This window comes from Xiphophorus hellerii, chromosome 16, assembly GCF_003331165.1.
Source record: "Xiphophorus hellerii strain 12219 chromosome 16, Xiphophorus_hellerii-4.1, whole genome shotgun sequence".
Lineage (NCBI taxonomy): Eukaryota > Metazoa > Chordata > Actinopteri > Cyprinodontiformes > Poeciliidae > Xiphophorus > Xiphophorus hellerii.
The window spans coordinates 22,763,861-22,777,632 of NC_045687.1; the positions used below are offsets into that span (position 1 = coordinate 22,763,861).

At 41.0% G+C, this 13,772-nt stretch overlaps 1 protein-coding gene across 6 annotated transcripts in view; it reads right to left on the reverse strand.

Moving 5' to 3' along the window:
* The window catches only part of caskin1 (CASK interacting protein 1), a 104,986-nt gene extending 92,392 nt beyond the window's left edge, over positions 1-12,594 (reverse strand). For 3 of the 6 annotated variants that reach the window (XM_032588278.1, XM_032588279.1, XM_032588276.1), the window contains exon 1: positions 11,624-12,594. In XM_032588278.1, the coding sequence (XP_032444169.1) occupies positions 11,624-11,717 (94 nt within the window). In that variant the 5' untranslated portion in view covers positions 11,718-12,594. The remainder of the gene's footprint in view (positions 1-11,623) is intronic. The other 3 variants (XM_032588281.1, XM_032588280.1, XM_032588277.1) reach the window with 1 other exon arrangement.
* Positions 12,595-13,772: the final 1,178 nt, after the last annotated feature.

A 13,772-nucleotide genomic window follows, 5' to 3' on the forward strand; every position in this document is an offset into this window, starting at 1 on the left:
GGTTTAGTTATCATGCAGGCAAATAAACACTGGAGGCAGAAAACAAGGGCAATAGTACAACCTCACAACCAACCAGCACGGGCTGCTGAGGGGTAAATTGTAAATTTGTTCAGGGTTTTAATAACAGTAAAACAGTAAACGTATATTTCAGGTTTGCTTCAATAATTAATTTTTCAGTGCTGAAGGCTTATACAACAAACTGCAATGTTTTTTTTAAAACCCATAATTGTTATTAAAGGCTCAAATAAATAAAATATGCCACTATGCCAATTTGTTCATTTGTGAAACATGTCTCTCACACAGTGTGACATCGCCTCTAGTCTTAATAAGCCTTTAAATTATTAAAGGGTTATTAAAAATCCTGTAAAGCTACAATAAATGAAATAAAGACTCAACAACCTCAGTAATCAGCAAATCTGATCTTTTTATTCTCATACATTAAACTGAACAAAGCTAAAGTTTATTTTTGAAAGCAGCTCAAAGTAAAACATGTTTAGGTTGCAATATAAATAAATCAGTTACATAAATAAATGCTAAATAAATAAATCTAGAAGTTAAGTATGACTTTACTTAAACAAAGGCCCAATTTCAATGTGTTAAATTACAAAGTCAGACTTCTTTTAAGGCATATTTGATATATTTAGCATTTTTATAACAACTGACGGTAACATAGTTACTTGATTGTGCAATAAAGTAGAACTATGAGGCTGTAAAATATATAATACGGGCCCTTTAACGTGTGGAAAGAAGAAGACAAACTTTACCGAGTCATAACCTGTCTTTCACGGATGTAAACCAATCATATGGATACATTACAGGCTAGAACTAATTTTTTCACCATCATTTTGGCGCCCACTCTAGCGCAGTACCTCTATCTGTTGCAAATACTCACTTTCTGCGCCACTGCTCCATCACACAAACATTTACCTATATTTTGGCATCTCTAGAGAGATAAAATTGGGATAATTGTTATATTTTACTATGACTATTACCCTTGTAATAATATTTATTATAGCTAATCATTACTATTATAATTGTACTGTTAGACTCCATTTTAAATTCATTCATAAAGTAGAAAAGAAGGTATTGTGAGATATCTGAAGCACATAAAACCAGATTGTCAGTTCTTCAAAAGACGGACAATCCCAAGCACTCTGCGATGTTTTCGGGAATAGCTTCCTGTTAGCGCTTCCACTAACTCGGCTCATGTATGTTATTAACATAATTATGTTACCGAGCAGTCTGTGACTGATAAACTGGAGTTCATCCGACTTTTAGTTTTGCCGTTCTGTTTAGTCTGGTTTAGTTTGCACGCGGTTATTCTCAGGCGTATCGGTGTCTCGAGGGTGTGTCGGCGTCACGTCAGGCCTGTTTTTAGCGGCTGCTCGCCTAGCAGCAGCAGAACCCCAGCATTCATTCGGAGAGAGTCCCACGGCGATGCTAAATGCATTCACTGTGGGGCTGGGTGGAACATTTCAGCCCGACTCTTGTGTGGAGCACAGTAGAACCTTGTCTGCCCCATGCTGGTGTCAGTTTAGAAGTTGAGCCTCAGAAAAAAAAAGAAAAAAAAAAGCATAATTTCCTGCTTTTACAAGCTACTCAGACATTCATTCGCGGCAGTAAGAACACGCTGTGCGTTATGAAAGCAGGGTGTGAGTGGAAATACTCTGCCGGAGGATGTTAGAGGGACGCGATGACACACCCTCACATACTGAACACACTTTATAATGAATAAAATAGCTTTAAACAAAAAAAAAAAAAATTATTCCCTAACGTCTTTGAGTATCAATGTGTGTTTTAGTGTCGGCATGCTTGGCTCCTAGGCTTCGCCTGTACCTCTGCGTACCGGTCGCATGGCGGTAGGGAAGCTCAGTGTCTTTGTGTGTGGATCAGAGCCGTAGGGGGTTAATGCCACTTTTCTACTCGATGCCGATTGAAGGAAGGAGCTCCCACCTCGTTTTGCGGGTGGTCTTTATATCAGGACCGAGCCACTCGGCCCCCTTCCATCCCGCTGCAGCTAATTGCCTCCCCCCGTCGCCCCCACACCCCATATATCCACCCTACAGCTACAGTAGAGCTAGATGAAAGAGAACGAGCATGAGCTGTCACGGTGTCACAATGTACATGATCTGACATGCTGAAATGATTATTAGCAGACTTTCTGGTGATTTTCTTCCCTCTTAGTTATCACCTTCTAATTAACACAGCTCGTGTTTTTCTTTTCTTTTTTTTTTGCCTTTTGCTAACAGTTTCATTTAAAGAGGCAGTATTATGTGTTTTCCAGTCTCATAGTACCATTTTATAGCTCAATCAAGAAATTACATTACCGTCAGTTGTTATAAAAATTCTGTTTATATCAAATGTAACGTAAAAGAAATTTGACTTCCTAATTTAATGCCTTGAAATTGGGCTCCTGTCTCTTTAAGAAATTCCTTTTCCTTCTGAAACTCCGCCTTCAGGAAGTCATGGCAACATGGCTCCTCTATTAGCCCTTAAACAATGTTTTACCAGCATTACACTGAGAAGTAGCTCGTATACTATCAGGTGTTTGCTAATTGCTGCTGGCTAGTCTGAAGGAGCTGAGTGGGGGAGGGCGGCTCTGTGAGGAGGAAGCTCAGAAAGCTGGAAGCTGCAGCTCAGAGGAAGAGCTTCGGTGCTAGGTCCACTGAGGTGTTTTGCACAGCTGAATGGTTGCCATGGAGATTAAATGATTTCTCAACAAGCATGAATCCAGGTGGGTTTCTGATGACGGAATAACTTTTTCACTTGATGAAAACCTCATAGATTTTACGTAAGACTGTCCCTGTAAAAGATTTGCTAACTACTTCTTAATCGCAGCTAGCTGCAACTTTTATTTCACTATCTGATAATAAGTTACAATTCCAGCCATGAGCTTTAACGCATTCATCTGAAACTGATTTAAAATTCTGTCTCCGACCATAAATCATTTATTATTTCAGCAGCTTTGGTACTGAATATTGTATTTGTAATCAAATAAATTAGATCCATTTAAATACAAACGACATGACAGTGTAAGACCAAAGTATTTGTGCTTAAGCTTATCCTGCTGTCAGATCTGTACCGGCTCAGTCCCACTTCCCATCCAGTTCCACCCTTTTCCTCCCCCCTTCCACTCCTTCACCTTCTCCCAGATGCCCCCGCTGACCAGATAAACCATGAGCATGTTACTTTCAGTCAAATCAGCCATGCAGATAAATCCGTCCAGGCGGGGTATGTAAAGCAGCGTGCAATCGGCATAGAAGTGTGAGCAAAAGACGGCGTTTTAACATCTCTGTTTCGTCACCTCGTTCTCCGTTTTATCGTTCAGTGTTTCATCACCCCTCCTCCATCCTGGCTCATCCACATTTTACCCCCCGTCCTCTCTCGTTTAGGATGTCCCGCTCTCCCCCGCCCCCCTCCTCTTCTGTAACTACTTTTCTGTTTTCCCCAAAGCAAAAATATCCATCCAGCTCCCTCTAAGACTGCCTCTATCTCTCTCTCCCCATCTGTGCTGTAATTTAATCACGAAGGCAGCAGCAGCAGAAGTGAGTGATGATGTTTTGGAGCCACGGCAAACCAATCCAGTCCTCTGACTTGTAGATATTATCCTTTCTAATGTAGCGAGGCTCAATCTTTCAGAATAAATCTCAGGTTCGGTAACAATCCTTTGCGCGGTTGCTTCTCGGTTAGACTGCTGCGAGATATTGATGGGACGATATTCTTAAGCAAAACATCTACAGAAAATAACAAAACATGAGCATGTCTGCTTGTGTCATGCCACTTTCACAGTTGTTGTTTTTTTATATATAGGCCTATATTGTATTTAGTTAGCACCTTAAGTAATTCTGCTGGTTTTAACCCAAGAGTTAGCATAGCTAGGCCATTCCAGCCCAAATGGGATCAGAACCAAATCTCTGGAAAATAATATAAAACTAAATCAAATTATTCTCGAAAATGTTCTTATGATTCTTTATTGCCATAATTCACGAAAACACATAACCACAAAGAAAGGTGAACACATTTCTTTTAAAAAGGTCTGTTCCCCGACAGGACATTGAACTGGTAAAGCACAAAGTGTGCGCTAAAACGACAAGGTGTCCAAATTCAAAGTGAAGGAACACTTTAAAAGACGTTGACATTTTAAACAACTGTTCATGTTGGTTCGAAACTTAACCAAGAGCACTTGAGCTACAACAGGTGAATGTTAACTATTTAAAGATTCCATTTGTCAGAAAACAGGATCCAAGTTGGATAAAGTAAACTAAATAATGAGCTTCAGACTGACTCGTAGCATCACAGTCACCTGTGATGACATTACAACATCTAATTGTTAATGTTTTCTTAGTGTTTAAATGCATAGAGTGCAGGAAAATAGTTTGCTTTCGGCATATGTTGCTGATAGCAGTTAGCATGTTTAAAACCAGAACAACTAGCATAACCCACTGATGTTCCAACATTTAGCTGGAGGTGAGCTGGGTGAGATCTAAGCTCTAACTTTTGAGGTTAACAAAACCTCATAGAAGCTAATGCTAATAACTACTAATAAACTAGCCTTGCTCGTTGCCTGTTTTAGTGCGCTACTTGTCTCTAACTCTATTGGTTCATTGAAGCCGTTTTTTAACGTCACTGAGCGTAGACAGTAAAAATGTTGGCTGACTGTTTGTTTATGCACTGACAGTTTGGGTATCCATCTATCCTCTTATGAGTGTGAAAACAATCTACTTCACAGAAACACAAACAAAATCGGTGGCCCGGCTTCCACTGTGGAGTGCTTTTCCCCCAATCCCAAAGCCGGTACAGTCTGTCCATGTGAAGTCTTGATAGAGGAATGTGTGCTAGATTTGTACCATAAAAAGCTCCGAGAGAAACACAATGCCAAATTTAGAAGGCACCATGTAAGTGCAGGTCATTTATCATCATCACTCTGACGCAGTCTGAATTACGACTCTTACTGCAGTTGATTGTCTTGCTGTGAAACCGAAGCGTCTGGTAAACATCTACTTAGCATTATTTTTCACAGCTTAAGGAGCGAGTTTCTGAGCTCATGCGTTTCCATCCGTTGTTCCAGATGTAGTGGCACGTCAGACAAAGCGTGGCAATGATGTTGACGTGTGCCACAAAAATAACCCCGGCAAGATCCATTCGTCCCCCATCTCTGAACGGGCCGGATCTAGAAACCTGTCTGAGTACTGCCACATGGGAACTACGTTATTTAAACGTTACGTAACAACCTAAAGGTTCAATATATCTATTTAGTTTATGGAACAGGAGCTTAAATATATATTTCAATATTAATGCATATTTAATATAGACTTTAGTGTGTGCATTTAGATTAATTACATAAATTTCAAAACATTACAAATTTTAACATCATTTTATTTACAAAATAAATGTGATTGTGTGAGGAACCTTCGCATTTTTGGGTCACCCATAAAACTGACGCATATACGCCACATCTGCAAACACCAGCGATGGATGACAAAGCCACTTCTTTCGCCCTGTAGGGGTTAATTATTGTTTCAAAAACCTTTCTGATGGGACGCTGGAAAAACCTATTGTTGGGTACAAGTTATGCTAAAAGGTGTTATCCTATCAGCGAAGCTATTCAAGTCTCAAATCGCATCCCGATGCTAAACATGCTGCAGCAGCGCAGATGTTGCCAACACTAACGTCAGCGCAAGCACTTCGGCTATCAACTCTTCCTCTGCTACCAGTTGCTGAAATCAAGCAGATTTCACCTGCAGCTCCATCTACTGTTTTATAAAACAAACTGCGGGGAATGCTATGTCCCTCAAGCATCTGTCTATAAGCTAAAAGGATACATTTGAGACCGATGGCACACAAATTCCTTTCAACAGTGACTTTCTTCTGGTCAATCTTCCATACAGGTCATATTTGTGATGTACATGATGCAGTTGTCTTATTCTCTGTTGTATAAACTCTTTCAGTTTTTGGATGATGTGTTATACAGAAGCGGAGAGTGGAGGTTTTCCACATATACTATTTCCCAATGGTTTCCTCGAGATAAGACGTTAACTTAATGGAAAAGTAGTTAATTTCCTGATGGTTAACAAGTTAACCTCTAGAAAACAAACCTGCATACCTTTGCAGCCTGCATTTGAAACATGACTTAGGTTGTCTCACACCAATCATCTTGTGATCTAGAGAAAACAAAGTTTGTTTGCTTGTTATCTCGGGAAAACCATTGGGAAAACATACATGCGGAAAACGGCTGCGCTCTCTCTGCTTCCGTAGGATTGAACAGGGTTCTGTGAGGTTGATTTAGAACATAACTCTGCTTTAAACCAATTCACGCCTTCCTTCCAGAGCTCTGTGCCGTGTTCATCGGACGTCACGGTGCTGTTTGTTCACCAACAGGTGCACTTTTAGCTGCCCTTATTCAACTCTTAAAACATCTACGGTCTGAATTTGCTGTAATATGAATAAGTACTGTATGTGAATCCAAAACAATAAGAACCCAGAAGGACTTCGGAATAGCACAGCAGAACACAAAGTGTCAATCATCCCAAGCTTCTTCACACAGCGAACAAATACAAAGTCTGGGGCTGACAACATGTTCAGCGTTTCCCTGCCTGCTCCTTTGTGAATGTCTGCTGGTGTGGATGGAATGATCTGCTCTGGTTCCATAGCCAGACTAGCAAATAATCTCAGAAAAGACGGAAGAAAAGACAAAGGGGAGGGAGGTGATACCAAGGAAGAAAGCAGCAACTCGCTCAGCTACGAAGATGGAAAAATTCAAGAGGCAGATGAGCTGTAAACCACTTTTTTTTTTTTTTTTTAGAAATGGAGCAGTTAAATCTTACAGCTCTACACAAACGGCTTTTTTTTTTTTTAAACAATACAGCAAATAAACCATCAATATGAGTCAGACCAGCTGTCCTATCGCTCACACACCGACGCTGCCTCCGGCAAACAGACACGAGGTCACGCTCGCGCGTGACCTCGTCCTCGGCCGTGCGCGCAAGCCAAGCGGCAGCGAACTGACGCCACCTCTCCAGACGGGGCCAGATGTGCGCGTGTGCGTGTGACGCAGGTGAACGCGTGTGTCTGGGAAGGAAAGGAGTAAATGAGTTGCAGCAGTGTCGAGTCTCTGTCAGACTCGCACACACACACAGCAACCTTACCTTCTCCTTCACACACACTCAGCTGTCCTGCAAGCTTCGTGTTTAATGCTGGATGACAAACAGGTCGGTGTTAACATCAGCCCTGTGTTAGGCCCTCCTGCTGTTCGTCAGCTCCACTCTGTGATTAACCTGCCGTGTTTTTCTGATTTTCTCAAAGTTTTTCTTAAAAGTGTGACCCAGCATCCGTTATTTGACGAAACAGTAAGAACCCATTTTTGCAGAACATGTTTTTTTTGTTTGTTTTTTTTAATTGTATAGCATGTACATAAATGACATTTCACAGCACAATTTCAAAGTAGTGATGGGACTCAATTAAAATTTTGAATCGAGTTAATTGCAGGGTTTGTAATTGATTTATCGCAATTAACCAGATATCATATATCGACAAAATACACGACATTTTCAATTCAAAAACACTTGCAAAATTATTGAATAAATAGACATATGAGCTCAACAACAAAAATGTTTTTTGTTCTTATTTTCTTTTTCAAGTTACTCAATCCCCATATTAGTGCAAAGTGTTGCTATATTCTTGTCACAATAACAAATTTAGCTGGATGATAAATCGGTCCAGAAGTTATCACGATAAACGATAAAATTGTTGTTATCGTAACTAATATAGTATCATAACATCACAAAGCAAGAACACCCTCTCAAAGATCAATAAGCTTTAACTTCTAACCAACATTTGTTAGGTGAGAAGCAGTTGGAGTTGCTAGAGTGGCTACAATCAGTAGACCTTAAAGTTGAGCATAAACCTTTTCCTGGTTTATAATATAAAATAAGAAATGTCTGAAATGTGACAGATATTAAAAATCCAGCCAAGGAAAACACTGTAGTAACAGCCACTGCTCCAGAGTCCCGAGTCCCCTGTCAACACTGTAAACCTCAGTGTTAAAGCCAGGGGATCATTTTAAAAAGCTGTTTGTAATTAAGACTTGAATAATTAGGGACAGCATGGGGAAAGCATGAGTCTTCCAGACATACAGTACACGCCACCAACAACCAGCATGCAATGTTGCTTTTATCTGTGTCGCTTTCTGAGTGCTCCGCAATCCACTGAGATTTTCCTTTAACAAACAACTCAGCATCACATGTATAAAAACTACGCACTAAGCAGCAATCTGAGACTGGCTTAAAGCCGAAGTGCACTTATATTTTGCCCAAAGGTTGTTTTGTAATGTGCTCTTATACAAATGCGCTTCACCAAGCTCTGAAAGACATTTGGGTTTTATCGGTGACTCTCGACCCTACCAACTCTTTCGGGGAACCGAAGGGTCAACAAGATGCAAAGGCCACAATACAACAGAAGTCACAACAGACGTTATGCTAACACTGAAGTAACGGCAGAATGAATGTTTAGCTCAAACACAAGTTATGCTAATACAGAATTTATACTGAAATAGAAGCTATATTCTAAAACTGAATTAATGCAAAGCTAGATCTTGTAATAAATCTGAATTTATGCTAAAATGGAATTACTTCTAAAATGTAATTTATGCTAAAACATAATTTTTGCCAAGATGTAATTAAGCTAAATATGCTAAAAAAATGTAAGCTACACTAAAATTTAAGCTATACTGAGACTGAATTTATGCCAGATTTAAGGCTAAAACTGAATTCATACTAAGATTGAAACCATGCAAAAATGAACTTTATGTTAGGACAAATTTTATGCTAAAGCTGAAATAATACAAAAATTGAATTTTTGCTAATACAGAATTTATGCTAAAACGGATTTTTGCTAGAGCTGAACTCATGTTAAAATGGAAGCTACATGCTAAAACTGAATTCATTCTAAGGTAGAATTTATAGCAATGGGTGCTAAAATTGAAGTTATATTAAGATGGAATTTATACTAAAATGAATTTTATGCTGAAGGTGAATGTATGATAAATTGTAATTTTTACTAAGTTGGAATTTATGTTAAAGCTAAATATAGTCCAAAATGGAAGTTATGCTAAAACTGAATTTAAGCTAATTTTCTACTAAAGCGGAAGTTATGTTAAAATTAAAACTACGCTAAAGTGAAATTTATGCTAAGATGGATTTTATTCTAGAACAGGAATTAGTGTAACTTCCATTGTGGCTTTTGCTCTGTCTTGACCCTAGCCGGCCGCCACACTTTAACTTCCTTTGCGAATCAAAATCTATATATCACTCTAACATTTCCTTCTTTGCATTTAAATAAGCGAAGTGATGAGTGATGAGACAGCGATGAATTTCTACAGCCCTTCCACACAACGCTGCCACATTTTCGCCCTGTTATTAGCAATCAGCAACAAGCAGCTCTTCTTATTCAAATGAGGCCCACCTGCTGTTGGACTCTTTCCAGAGTGAGTGCAGTTTCAGATGCAGCTGTGAAGGCGCCAAACTGGATCAATTCACACAAGTGGATGGAAGGGTCAGGCCCTCTGTGCCAGCAGTGGTTTCTGTAACTATTCATAGCACATTCATTTATTTCCCGTTTTGTCATGGTGCAACCACAAACCTAAGTTTATGTTATTGTGGTTTTATGTGATAGATAGACCAACATAAAGTAGTTCATATTGTGTAAAAACTGATAGGTTTTTTCCAAATGTTTTACTTGTGTCATGTGTTTGTATTTAACCCCCTCCCCCTCCAGAGCCGATACTTTATTTTGGGGTTTCTCCTCACCGGCTTTTTACATCAAGAGACTAAAATGGTTCCCGTTCTTCTTTGCAAATGAGCTCAAGGTCAGTCAGCTTTAACTGGGAACATCTATTTTCAAGCTTTGCCTTAGACTCTCAATTGGATTTAGGTCTGGACTATGACTGAGCCTTTCCAAAAAGTAAATATTCTTTAAGCCATTCTGCTGTAGCTCTGGTTATGGTCCTTTTCCACTTTCGACCAGGTCTTCTTCCAGGGTTTCCTCGCAGTTCGCTTCATTTCTGTTCTCGTCTGACCAGAGAATGATTGCCGTGTCCCTCACATGGCTTGTGGCAAACTACAAACTCGACTTCTCATGCCTAGTGAAAACTCCTCCATATGTTACCATCACTGTAACTTCTCTGATTAAGGCCCTCCTTCACTCGTCTATCAGTTTAGATGGGCGGCCATGTCTTGTTAGGTCTGGAGTTGTATCATGCTCTGTTTCTGAAAAAGCAGAACGGCTAGTCCTCCTCCATAAGATGCTCTTAGCAGGTTTTTGGTTTTTAAATGTGTAAATTTGCACAACTCTTTGTTCCATCACATAAACATTCGGGATGTACCGATCCATCATCTGTATCAGTAGTAATATTGAAGAAGAAAAAAAAAATCTAGACTGGTCCATAAGGGCAGATCTATTCATTCTAATTCTATGCTTTGTGCTCTGGTTTGTCATGCTTTCTTCTTTATTTTATTATATTTAGAATTCCTAATTGCACTTTGTGAACCATTTGAACGGTTTGTTGCAGTTTGTTTTTACATGTTTGATCAAAGTAGTCAACCTGTTGTTCTTGTCAGTTTCTTTATAATTTATTTCACATAGACTCTTCTACTCCTAACTGCACTAGCTGAACAAATTAAAGTTGTTTTTCCATGTTTGACCAGGCTTGAGGAGCTATTGGTGTTTTTAAGTGAGCGGTGGTGGTGGTGCAGAATTATCAAATAAATTTGTGAATTCAGTACATTTGTGTCTGTGTTTGTTTGTTGTCCTCAGTAAAAATCCCAATAAAGTCAATAGATGTTTGTGATCACAGAATAATAATGCATCTGGAAAAGTTCCAAAAGGTATGAATACCTGGGCAAGGCGCTGTCTTTTTATGTTGAATTAGGCCACTTGTTGCATGAGTATGTAAGTATTTGGAGCCATAACTGCAGCCCTCTATAGTACCGCTGAGCTGCTAGTGATGCAGTATATCAGTGGAGGGAATCAGCAGCTGTAGTCGCCTGGACAGAAGCTGCAGCTCTGACCGGCCTCTTCTCCGCGGTTGCCCACACATTGGAGTGGGCCGTGCCAGAGAATGTTGCAGAAAAAGGAGCAACGTTGCAGCACAGACTAAAAGAAAAGATCAATTTTTATATATATATATATATGATTCTTCCTGTTTCAAACCCTCAGGAGGGTTACCAGTTATCTGCTGAGAGGCATGGTCGCGGTGCCTCCCTCTTTTTCCTCTGCTGCAGTGCACTTACTTACACAGGGGTCTTGCTCAGGACGAGCTATCAGTCTCCAATCACTACAATCATCATCTGTGATACACGTATGAACACCTCCCCACCCCCCACCCCCCCCCCCCCACCCCACCCCCCCCCACACACACACACACACCCGCCCCCTCCCGTCACACTCCCTCCGTCATCCTCAACACTCCGGCCTTGCAGCGGCAAACAGCCGGTGACTAAAATTACAGATGTCGTTGCAAAAGCTCCAACTCGGCAATCAAAAAGGGAGAAGCTACTGTCAACCCTGAGAAAAAAAAGAAAAGAAAAAAAAACTAAACTAAATGCACCGGAGCAGCAGAGTGTCTTACTTGCTTTCCCCGGTCGAGGCCTCTGTAGCAGCTTCTGCACGGTGAGAAGGTCCTCGGTCTTCACCGCCTGCAGCAGTTCCTGGTCCTTCCCCATCTTCCGCTCGGAGCAGCTCTACTCCCGCAGCATCCTTCAAGCACAGCGGCGCTTCAGCCTCAGCCTCGGCAGGCGGAGGGTGCGTGTTCCCGCGGCCACGGACAACGCTCCCTCCACCCCCCAACCCCTCACACACACACACACACCTAAACACACTTAGATCTCTAGCATATGATGGAGCGAAAATGGGCCGGAAACGGGAGGAAGAGAGGGAGGGATAGACTCCGCGGGATGGAGGGATGCTCTCGGATTCCCCTCCCCACCTCCAGCGCCTCCACGACAGCACCACCCCCGCCTTTAGGTGCAGCGCTGCTGGATGGAGCCTGGACCTCACGCCGCCGGGCCGTTCAAGGTTCCAGCGTGATATTTCGCCGATTTCGAAAAATAAGGCTCGCTATCCTGGAGTCTGGTAATTGCTCTCACCCGCCTCCCCCTCCCCAAAAAACTCCCCCTTCACCAACCGAGCGGCCGGGAGGAGACGTGAGATGTGGCGAGAAGCCTCACGGGCTCCGAGTCGCCGCGCGTGAAGAAAGACCGTGCGTTCCAATGGCGGGCGCGCGCGGAGTTCTTCCCTCTGGAGGCTGTGACAGTCTCGTGCTCCGGGTCGTAAACACAATCCAGCGGTGCCGCCGCCGCCGCAGCAGCAGCAGCCATCGCGTCTCCGAGTGAGCTCGAAGTCTCTGTGCTTTTCGCTCCTCTTCTTTTTTTTTTTTTTTTTTTGCGCGAGGGAGGCCCGGGGGTGGCGGGGCAGGAATAGTGAAAGGGCCACGTTCACGCGCTCGCGTGCTCTACATTTGGCTCGGCTCGTACGGTTAAATGGTTCGTGTGCTGCAACTCGGGGGCGGACCAGAAGCGTGGTGCTCCCTCTCCCGCCTCTCCTTTCATCTCGCTCGCTCGCGCGCTCTCTCTCTCTGGACGTTTCTGTGGCTCTTTGTGGCTCTTTTGTGGCTCTTCCTCTACAGAAGAGCTGCTCAGATATGTTCTAGAAAAACAAACTTGTTTATCACCCGAGGTTAGCTTGCCTTTAAGCTCACTTGTATCGTTAAATTTCCTAAAATAATAATAACAATAATGATGATAATAATAATAATGAAATTAGCATTCCCATTTGCTGCTACTGCAAAGGGCTTATCCTCTGCTTATAAGGATGGTGGACTACATTTGTTCAGGTCCATTTTATTCTTTTATGAAAGAAATTATAGACACTGAAGTTAGCAGGCGGTACTCAACACAAAGCAAAAATCTTATTTTTGGTAAATAATTAACTATTAAAATTAAATTGCTGAGAATTTGGTTAGGGAGACCAAAATTGTATTAAATCAATTCTACATTTTAAGTTCAGTTGCAGTTCTAAACACTTTATTCATTTTCACAAGTTATGTTTTAAGTTATCTCTGTTCTGTGTGTGGAACAATAGTTCAGGTTGGATTGGTCTAAAAATAAAAAATATAATAATGTAAAAAGATTTTTTGTTTGTTGTTGTTTTTTTGAGTCTCCATATTGTACCCTCCCCACAACAGATGGTCATCCTGGGTGGAGAACCATATCACTTATACTGAAAAAAATGTCACTGGTTAAAAACACAACACTTGTCAGACTTGACAAACCAGCAAACATAACTCTGCATTGAATAAATATTTTAAAACCTACTTTATTATTGAAAAACTTAACACTAATGTAAAAAGCACAAAAAAGGGCAATTACAACATTATTTTCTCTGGATTACCCAACTACATTATGTTGCTTTTAAACAGAAAGGTTTGGAGCTGTACACCTACACCTACAACACATTGGCAGCTTTATGAGGCTTTCTTGAGCGATCCCTCCTTTATTAATATTTTCCTCCTCAGTGCAATGGTCAATGTCTTTAATAGCATCTGAAAGTCTCTGGATATTCTCAGTTTTTTTCATTCTGGTTCTGAAACACCATAATTTTCATTTTTAACTTGTGACCAAAAAAATGTCTCATTGTTATTCTTCACAGTTTGTTTTTTTTTGCACCTCTGGTAACAAAATTATGTACAAAAAGTCTTAAAGTAGAGTAAATAGTTATTC